Genomic DNA, 11,077 nt, shown 5'->3' on the forward strand with positions numbered 1-11,077 from the left:
TGCCTGATACTTTGGACTTGAACTTGGATGATCAGCTTAACACCCTCCAGGGCGTGTCAATGTCTTCCAAAGCTGTGTTCGCTGAGCCGCATGTGATAACCAGCAAGTTCTTCATTCGTGAAGAATGGAAAAAGTAAGAGGAGGAGCAGGTCCTTCAGCATTTTAGTTATCTTATTCCCTGCGTGGGATTGATGTTCTTGTATTTGCATTATCCCTTCCCTAAAAGATGTATCCTTTGCTTAACTTTGTAATGAATTCTCTATTGTTTATGAATTCTGTTTTGGGGGTGCAACAATTTGTTTTAAATGGCGTAATACATCCTTCAATTCGCTAGGCCTACCCTGGCAAAAAGGGTCACATGCATTTTTAGGACGCGATATTTGTGTTACTTGTGTGTTTAACTTTTGTATGGTAATTGCTTTGAATGAGACATTTTAGCCCACTCTTGTCAAAATAAATTTTATAAAAAATTAAAAATGTCAAATACAAGTCATTACCAAATGTCCGACCAAAATTCTGAGTCTTAAGTTTCTCATCAGAAATAAAATCCTATACCAATCCTAAGCCATTACTCTATATCTCATGAAAGGTAAAATTGCAGCTAAGATGGAAAAAGGCAAGAGTATCGACATAGAGCTAACTGAGGAGGATTTGAGGATGAAATTACAGCGGCTCAGACAAGAGATCCAAGAAACCAGAGAAAGGAGAATAGAAGTGGAGTTCGCCACCGCGGTGGCACGAGCAGCAAATGCGGCACTAGACGCGGAGTTGGCAACAAAGATGACAAATGTGTTGTTATAGATGAAGAGACAGTTGCTGTGCGGAAGAAGTGCGATGCCTTCAAAAGATATAACCGTGATGCTTCGAAGCCACGTGGAAAGCACTTTTTCTTCTACCAAGAGGCACCAACAGTGATCCCAAAGGCGCTAGACCTGAAGCTATTGAAGAAGACACTGGGGACGAAATTGTCTATAGACCTCCTATTCAGGGACGATGGAAGGAGGGGAATCAGAAAACCACCCTCGAAGCATATGAGTTTACCCCTCGTGATTAATGCGAAAATCAGAAAAAGAATGGCCTGAGTGGAGGCACATTTTATCTTTTAGGAGCTTTATTGTCTGCTTTTCACTTTCCTTGTAATCTTCAAGAAATGAATGAATGAAAATGAAATTTCCTTTTGTTTTTGAACTACGTAGGCCCTGAATTCTCCTTGGGAGATACGTAGGCAGCCTTTCAAGGCCCGGCCCCTATCTTTTAAAATTTTTTCCCTTCATTCTACAATGAAACATTGAGTTCAGATCAACAAATGCCCAGAGATGCAGCAAGAAGACCTTAGCTCAACGCAATTTAACCTTTCTGAGTCACCAACCTTAACATAAAAGCGAGCAAATTCCTGCTTGTTCAAAAGTCAGTCCCCATTATTCGTGGGTTAGCATGTTCTCAAACAAAGCAACTTTTATGTGTTTATCTGCTTTCTATATGATATTTTGCATTATTTGTGCCGAATCAAAACTAACATATTGCCTTCGAGTTGTTTTTCTCAACAGGTAGTTAGAACTGGTCTGTGTCGATAAGCTGACTAATCATCCTTATTTCACTAGATCTAAAGGTCCTATAGATTCCTTCCCCAATCAAAGTTCACAAAAAGGAGAAGCAGCAATAGGTGATAACAACGAAGAAATCAGCCTTACTGATGTCGTGGTGGCTCAACCCGCCCTTGCTGATCAGAATGAACTGATCCTACAGTTGATGCAACAAATTGCTGAGATGAGGGTCGAGATGCAGAGAAAGAACGATTTGCCTCCTCCAATTTTTGCTATCAATGCTCAACCAGACGGAAGACCTCCAGCTCAAATTCCCCTCTTAACGTGGAACAAGCTCAGAACCCGCCTTTAAGACCTGCTCGTAATCCCTCCATCATTGACCTTACCACCCAAAACCCCCACTACGTCTCCTCCTCTTATCAAACACCACCCCCTCCTCAAAATACCAACCTCCAAGTACCACTTCCTCCCCCCAATGCAAACCACCAAACTGGCCACCCCCCACAACCAAAACGCTAATAACCCATACACTTCCATCCTTCACCAAAACCAATATACCAGCCCCCAGACTTTTCCCCAAAACTATCACGCCCCTTTAAATGGCCAGAGTATTGCTTCACCACTACCACAAAAAGCCACTTTCCAAATACCGGTCCCCAATGAGCATGACGCCCATGGTTCGGAGCTTGACCACTATGAGGAGAGGGAGAGAGGGTGGAGGTCAAAAGAAGAGACTGCCAAGATAGATATGAAGGAGGAAATCAGAAAAGTCATGAAGGAGTTGAACTGCATTCCCGAGGTCGCCGGGTTGAGTTACGAAGACCTGTGCATTCATTCGAATTTGGACCTCCCTGAAGGGTTCAAGGTGCCAAAATTTGACATCTTCGGAGAAACAGGGAACCCCTTAGCACATATGAGGGCCTACTGTGACCAACTTGTGGGAGTTGGGAGAGACGAAGCTTTGTTAATGCAGCTTTTTAGCCGAAGTTTGAGCGGAGAGGCTCTAGAGTGGTTTACGTCTCATGAAACGAGACAGTGGTCTTGTTGGAATGCTCTGGCAAAGGACTTCATCGAACGATTTGCCTATAATGTGGAGATCGTTCCTGACCGTTACTCCTTGAAGAAGATGAAGCAGAAGCCAACTGAAAGTTACAGAGAATTTGCATATAGATGGCGGAAGGAGGCAGCTAGAGTTAGACCTCCTATGTCGGAAAAGGAAATCGTCGAAGTGTTTGTGCGGGTGCAAGAGCCCGAATATTATGACAGAATCATGTTGCTCGTTGGAGCAAAATTTGCTGAGATAGTCAAGGTAGGTGAGACTATCGAAGATGGATTGAGAACCGAGAAGATTACCCGTGTTGCTGCCTCGCCCGGATCTTCAGGTTTGTTGAAGAAGAAAAGAGAGGATGTGTCATCTATCTCCTATGAGGGGAAGAAGACCCCAAGGAAAACCTCATCATACCAAGGTCATTCTCGACCTTCACAGAGTTTGTTCCCGGCTTGTTATACAGAGGCTGATTACCAAAATAATTCTCCCCCAAGTTATCAAAATACCCCTCCTCCCATTTACCAAACTCCCCCTACTATTTACCAAACTCCCCTCCAATTTACCAAACTCCACCTCATCACTATCGGAACGTCGCCCCCAATTGTGCCAATGTTCAGACAAATTACCAAACTCCTCCCCCAATGTACCAAACCCCAGCTCCACTTTACCAAAATACACCCCCCGAACTACCAAGCTCCACAACCAAAATACCAAACCAACTCATATCCCAAATATCAAACCCCCCGTCCAAATGCTTCAAATTATCGCCAGATGCCTCCTTCGCAACAAGGGAATTACGATCCCCCCATCCTAGATTTGAGAAGAAGTCTGCTAGAATTTTCACTCCGCTCATTGAAAGCCGAACAAAGTTGTTTAAGCGATTAACCGCGACAGGATATATTCATCCAATGGGGCCCAAGCCGGTTGATACTAACTCAAAGTTTTACAGACCCGACCAGAGGTGCGCGTATCACTCCAACAGTGTTGGACATGATACCGAGGATTGTATCAACCTGAAACATAAAATCCAAGACCTGATCGATCAGAACGTGGTCTCTCTTCAGACAGTTGCGCCTAATGTCAATAGTAATCCTTTGCCAAATCATGGAGGCGCCACTATCAATATGATAGAGACAGATGATGACTGGTGCGTGAGGAAGGAAATAGTTCCGATTGCTCCTGATGAACTGGAAAGGGCTGTAGCTTCGTTAAGCATCAGAGATAAGAAAGAGTTTGTGATTCTGACACCCGGGAAGACTGTTGCCTTGGTGCCATGAGAAACTCTTGCCTGACCAAAATTTGTGATTGAAACGGCTGTTACCCAGGGTATGACCAGATCCGGTAGGTGCTACACACCGGAAGAGTTGGCTCAAGGAGGGCAGAAAAAGGATCAGACTAAAAGACTGATTAGTGAAGCTGAAGCCGAAGAATTCTGGAGAAAAATGCAACTGAAAGATTATTCGATAGTGAAACATCTAGAGAAGACACCGGCTCAGATTTCTGTGTGGGCTTTACTGATGAGTTCGCAGTTGCATAGACAGGCTTTGATGAGAGCTTTGGATGATACTTATGTGCTCGTGGGTACCAACAGTGACAATCTAGCAGCCATGATAAACCAGGTTATCCGAGGACACCGAATTAGTTTTTGTGACGAAGAGCTACCTTTTGAAGGCAGGATGCACAACAAAGCTCTGCATGTCACCACTATGTGTCGGGACAAGATAATAAATCGCGTCTTGGTCGATGACTGATCCGGTCTTAATATTTGCCCACTTTCGACTTTGAAGCAGCTAAAATTCGATTTGGGAAAGCTTTACCAGAACCAAGTCAATGTGAGGGCTTTTGATGGAGTGTAAAGAGGCACATTGGGTGCGGTGAACTTGGATATTCAGGTGGGTCCTGTGGAATTCAACGTCGAGTTCCAGGTGTTGGATATCAACACTAGTTACAACCTCCTTCTGGGAAGACCGTTCATTCATATGGCTGGGGCTCTGCCGTCTACCCTTCACCAACTAATAAAGTTTGTTTGGAAGTACCAGGAATTGGTCATTTATGGTGAAGGGAGTCATTCCAATGGGAATGCACCGATAGTTGATGATGTCTCTCGAGGTTGTGATTTCTACACGGTGGAGCTGGTAAATGCCACCGGTGAATACTTGGCTCCACAGCCTCCTATGCCTACCGTGTACAAGATGATTGCTACCATCATGCTCCGGGATGGTTTCGACAGGTTTCAGATTGGGGAAACACTTTCAAGGAATCGTCGAGCCTATCCAAATTCCCGCCAAATGAGTAAAGCTTGGCTTGGGGTATGTCCCCACAGATGCTGACGAAGCAGAGATGAAGAACAAGGGTATTGATCAAGCATTGGCCAGGCCAATTCCTCATCTGTACCAGTCATTTCTGGTACGAGAAAATGTCAACGATGTTGGTCTCAGGGAAGGAATCTGGGACCTTTTTGAGGAGATTGATGCGGTTATCAAGGAAGAGGTTGGGACATCAGGCATCCGTGATGCAGAACCTGATGAGCAATTGCAGAACTGGACCTCCACACCACTCCTTATTTCCCGCTTATCAGGGTAGAAATGACATGTGCTTTTGTTTGATTTTTAAAATCGATGGTAGTCTGAAAGAGGCCCGAGACCCGCCATTTATGTAGTTTTTATTTGTTTGAAGTTTTCAAATTTCCTTGTGATGACTAAAAAGGTAAAATGGCCCTTAGCCGCGGCCAAAGTTTGTTCTAGTTTTTCAATCTAAATGAAAGCCTCTTTTATCAAAATTTGTTTACTTATCTATTTATATTTTACTTTCCTAACTTTGTTTGTTTATGATTTCAGTAATATTAATTTAAAACCTGCCAATGTCATGTCATGTCATGTCATGAACCGAGTGAACAAAATGAGGCAGGTGATGATGAGTGCGAGGAATATGAAGAAGAAAATGAGGTACCCGAACATGTTGCCGAAGATTTTCAACAATTCGAGAATCAACACAAGCCAAATTTGGAAGAAATCGAAATTGTGAATCTCGGAGATGAGGAATGTGTTAAAGAAGTGAGAATCAGTGTCCATCTGACTGAAGCTCAAAGAAAAGACCTGGTCCATTTGCTCAGAGAGTACATTGATGTGTTTTCCTGGTCTTACAAAGATATGCCGGGGCTGAGTACGAATATGGTGTCCCACAAGCTGCCGATTAATCCAGATTTCAGTCCGGTAAAACAAACGACTCGAAAGTTCAAGCCTGAGTTGAGTTTGAAGATCAAAGAGGAGATTACCAAGCAGATCGAGTCTCAAGTAGTGGAAGTGACGCAATATCCGACTTGGTTAGCCAACGTTGTTCCGGTTGCCAAGAAAGATGGAAAGATCAGAATTTGTGTCGACTATAAAGATCTCAACAAAGCTAGCCCGAAAGATAATTTTTCATTGCCAAACATTCACATCCTCATTGATAACTGTGCTAAGCATGAGATGCATTCATTCGTGGATTGTTATGCGGGTTATCACCAGATCCTAATGGACGAAGAAGATGCAGAAAAGACAGTTTTCATCACGCCTTGGGGTGTATATCATTATCGGGTGATGCCATTTGGTCTCAAAAATGTCGGTGCTACTTACATAAGGGCTATGATGACCATTTTTCACGATATGATTCACAAGGAGATCGAGGTGTATGTAGATGATGTCATAATCAAGTCCCGCGAGAGTTCGGATCACTTGACTCACTTGAGAAAATTCTTTGATCGTCTACGCCAATATAATTTGAAGTTAAATCCCGCCAAATGTGCTTTTGGAGTGCCAGCAGGCAAGTTGTTGGGGTTTATAGTTAGCAGGAAGGGAATTAAGCTTGACCCTTCCAAGATCAAGGCGATCCAAGAATTGCCTCCTCCAAAGACAAAGAAGGAGGTGATAAGTTTTCTAGGAAGGTTGAACTACATCAGCCGATTCATACCTCAATCCACCGTGGTGTGTGAGCCCATCTTTAAGTTATTGAAAAAAGATGCCTCAACCAAGTGGACCGGAAAATGTCAAACTGCTTTTGATGCCATCAAGAACTATTTGTCCAATCCACCGGTGTTGGTCCCTCCACGAGAAGGGAGTCCATTATTGCTATATTTGTCGGTCTCGGATAATGCATTGGGATGTGTGCTTGGTCAACATGATGAGACTGGGAAGAAGGAGAGAGCAATTTATTACTTGAGTAAAAAGTTCACTCCATATGAGGCTCGTTACACTCTTTTGGAGAAAACATGTTGTGCTTTGACTTGGATCGCTCAAAAGTTGAGACATTACTTGTCTTCTTATACCACATACCTTATTTCCAAAATGGACCCGTTGAAGTATATTTTCCAGAAAGCAATGCCGACCGGGAAGTTGGCTAACTGGCAAATGTTGTTAAGTGAGTTTGATATTGTGTATGTAACTCAGAAGGCGATAAAAGCACAGGCCTTAGCTGATCATCTTGCAGAGAATCCAGTTGATGAATAGTATGAACCACTCCAGACTTATTTTCCCGATGAAGAAGTTGCATTCGTGGGTGAAGATATTTCTAAAGCGTACCCAGGTTGGAGAATGTTCTTTGATGGAGCGGCAAATCACCAGGGAAGAGGTATTGGAGCAGTCTTAATATCAGAATTCGGTCAACATTATCCTATGGCAGCTAAACTCCGATTTAATTACACAAATAACATGGCAGAATACGAAGCTTGCATCCTCGGTTTGAAGATGGCCATCGACATGAATGTTCATGAGTTGTTGGTTATTGGAGATTCAGATTTGCTGATTCACAAAGTTCAAGGAGAATGGGCAGTGAAGAATCCAAAGATCACACCATATGTGCAGTATATACAGAACTTGTGCAAAAGATTTCAAAAAATTGAATTCAGGCACACTCCCAGGACACAAAATAAATTGGCCGATGCTCTTGCCACCATTGCCTCAATGATCAAACATCCGGATACAAGTTATATTGATCCCTTGGATATAGAGGTAAAAGAGCAGCCTGTCCATTGTTCACATGTTGAAGCGGAGCCAAATGGTTTACCTTGGTATTTTGACATCAAGAAGTATTTAGAGGACGGGACTTATCCTAAGAATGCAACACTTAACCAGAAGAAATCGATACGCCGTATGGCCCTTTACTTCTTTGCAAGTGGGGAAATCCTTTACATGAGGACTCCAGATTTAGGTCTTCTTAGATGCGTTGATGCTAATGAAGCTACAAAGCTTCTGGAACAGATACATGTCGGAGTTTGTGGTACCCACATGAATGTGCTCACTTTGGCGAGGAAGATCCTTCGAGCCGGTTATTTTTGGATGACTATGGAGCACGATTGTTGCAAGTTTGTGCAGAAATGTCATAAATGTCAGGTGCATGGTGATTTAATTCGAGTGCCGCCCCATGAACTCAATGTTATGAGTTCACCTTGGCCATTTGTAGCTTGGGGCATGGATGTCATTGGTCAAATAGAGCCAGCCGCCTCTAACGGACACATATTCATTTTGGTTGCCATTGACTACTTCACCAAGTGGGTGGAAGCAGCTTTGTACAAGTCGGTAACCAAGAAAGTTGTAGCTGATTTTGTTCGCAACAACCTGATATGTAGGTTTGGAGTACCAGAATCCATCATTACTGATAACAGAGCAAATCTTAATAGTCACTTGATGAGAGAGATATGTGAACAATTCAAGATTACTCACCGGAATTCCACCGCCTATCGTCCCCAAATGAACAGAGTTGTAGAAGCCGCCAACAAGAACATAAAGAAAATTTTGAGGAAGATGATTGAAAATCGCAGAGGTTGGCATGAGATGTTGCCATATGCTTTGTTGGGTTACAGAACGACTGTCAGAACATCAGTCGGAGCAACTCCATATTTGTTGGTGTATGGGACAGAAGCAGTTATATCTGCCGAAGTTGAAATACCTTCATTGAGAATCATCCAAGAAGATGAATTAAGTGATGTTGAATGGGTTCGCAAGAGGATTGACCAGTTAACATTGATTGACGAGAAGAGAATGGTTGTCGTTTGTCATGGTCAACTGTATCGACAGAGAATGACTCGTGCTTTTCACAAGAAAGTAAGATCCAGAACATTTGAAGTTGGTCAGTTAGTTCTTTAGCGCACTTTCCCTCATCAGGATGAATATAAAGGGAAATTTGCACCAAATTGGCAAGGACCCTACATGGTTCGCAAAGTGTTATCTGGAGGTGCCCAAGTCCTGTCGGAGATGGATGGCACTGAATGGCTGAAACCGATCAACTCAGATGCTGTCAAGAGATACTACGTGTAAAGTTTCAGTTTGTATTTATGTCATTCCCTTGTAATCGTTCTATTTGCTTGTAATTGCTTTGTTTAGAATTTTATCCCTCTTGTAAGGAATTACGTTTGACCTGAATTCTCAAGAATGAGATACGTAGGCGGCCTATGTCGGCCTCGGTCACCCCTTTATCCCCTTGTAAATATTTTCTTTTGTAAGGAACTACGTCTGACCTGAATTCTCAAGAATGAGATACGTAGGCGGCCTATGTCGGCCTCGGTTGACTTCTTTATAAATTTCTTATTTTTATCAATCCTCGAGAGGGGGAACTACGTTTGACCTGATTCCTGCCTCAACAGGATACGTAGGCGCCACAATGGCTCGGTCATATCTCTCGTAAGATTTCTATTTTCCTCTACAATAGAAACTGGGGCAGAATTTTTGGGAAGGACTAAAAAATTCTCAAGGGGAAGATATCTCCAACATAGTTAAGACTGAAGTTACATTGAGAATTGTAACTGGGACAGAATTTTTGAGAGGATCTCTAAAATTCCATAGTTTGTTTATCAACAGTTAAAGACACGTCAAGACAGTTAACTGGGACAGAAATTTTTGAGGAGGACCTCAAAAAATTTCAATAAGGTTCATCGGGAGTTTGGAATGACTTTGAATACTTCCCGACAAGTAATCGGGCAGACTGCAAGGCATCAACTTCAAATACGTTCACTGAAGCCTGACATAACATGACACTTGACAGTGATCTTTTCCAAACATTACTTTTGAAAATCTATTTTCCTTAAAATCCCTTCTTTCTTGTTTCAATTATTTTGCATAAAAATATTTTGTCTTATCTATCGATAGGCGAGAGATCGGAGAAATCAACCGGAAATAGCAAGACAAGGAGCAGACAACCGAAGAGATCGACACAGATTAGTTCATTTTTTTTTTAAACTAACAATCTTTCTGTGGATGTAGGCCTATAGGTTTACCTCAAAATCAGTATATTTCACCAGTCAATAAATATGGAGAAATCAAAAGGGCGAAGAGCTCCCCGAAATTGACAATTTTTCGGTGGATGCTGGAAAATATTTTATGCTTCTTATATCAAAGATTTGGGAATATGAGCAGCATTATTCCATTCAAATTCTCTGTAAAGCGGGGTCCATAGCGAATTTGCAATTATGTTCGAAAATGAAACAAAGAAAAACCTCGAAGAAAGAAATTTTACTTATTTTCCAGCAACTAAAGATACATGGAGGACATTACCTGTATCATATTATCGGACATGATAATATTACCACCCGGAGAGTTATTTATGTCGTATTGTCAAATGAGATGATACTATTATCTGAGGGTCATTTTTATTATTATTGTTAAAAAGACAATGCCACCACCATAAGATACCTAGAAGATCACCTACATTGCTTGGTGAAGCATTACCTTCGTTCGGTACCAGGGATGACATCATCAGAAGAGAAGGAAGCCATGCATAGCGAGACAAGGAATTCATGCATTACAAAAGAAGATTCATGCATTGCAAGAAAAGATTCATGCATCGCGAGTATTAGAAAAAAGTCATTCATTGCGAGAGAAAATTCATGCATCGCGAGAGAAGAAACTCATGCATTGCGGGAAAGAGATTTACGTATAGCAAGAAGAAAAAGTCATCCATTGCGAGAGAAGAAATTCATGTATCGCGGGAAAGAGATTTATGTATAGCAAGAAGAAAAGATCAAGTATTGTGAAAGATATTCATGCATCACAAGAAAAGATTCATGCATTGCAAGAGAAGATATTCATGCATCGCAAGAAAAGATTCATGCATTGCAAGAGAAGATATTCATGCATCGCAAGAAAAGATTCATGCATTGCAAGAGAAGATATTCATGCATCGCAAGAAAAGATTCATGCATTGCAAGAGAAGATTCGTGAATTGGGGGAAAAAATGCCATGCATCGCGAAAGAAAAGTCATGCATCGCGAGAAAGATATTCATGCGTAGCAATAGAAGGATTCATGCATTGTGAAAAAGATTCATGCATTGCAAGACAAGATTCATGCATCGCGAGAAAAAGATTCATGCATAGCAAGAGAATGGGTCATGCATAACAAGAGAAATATTCATGCATTGCAAGAGAAAGATTCATGCATCGCGAGAAAAAGCTTCATGCATCGCAAAAAAATAAATCATGCATCGTAAGAAGATCAACATCAACTGCATCATTTTCC

The 11,077-nt window shown here is 41.9% G+C and overlaps 1 protein-coding gene across 1 annotated transcript in view; it reads right to left on the reverse strand.

Annotated features, from left to right (window-relative positions):
* LOC125828024 (uncharacterized) overlaps positions 1-161 on the reverse strand; it is a 2,526-nt gene extending 2,365 nt beyond the window's left edge. Inside the window, exon 1 of the mRNA XM_049507329.1 lies at positions 88-161. Coding sequence (XP_049363286.1) covers positions 88-161 — 74 coding nt within the window. The remainder of the gene's footprint in view (positions 1-87) is intronic.
* Between the last annotated feature and the right edge of the window lie 10,916 nt (positions 162-11,077).

Source organism: Solanum verrucosum, unplaced genomic scaffold (assembly GCF_900185275.1).
Source record: "Solanum verrucosum unplaced genomic scaffold, falcon-dt-bn FXZP01000136.1, whole genome shotgun sequence".
NCBI lineage: Eukaryota > Viridiplantae > Streptophyta > Magnoliopsida > Solanales > Solanaceae > Solanum > Solanum verrucosum.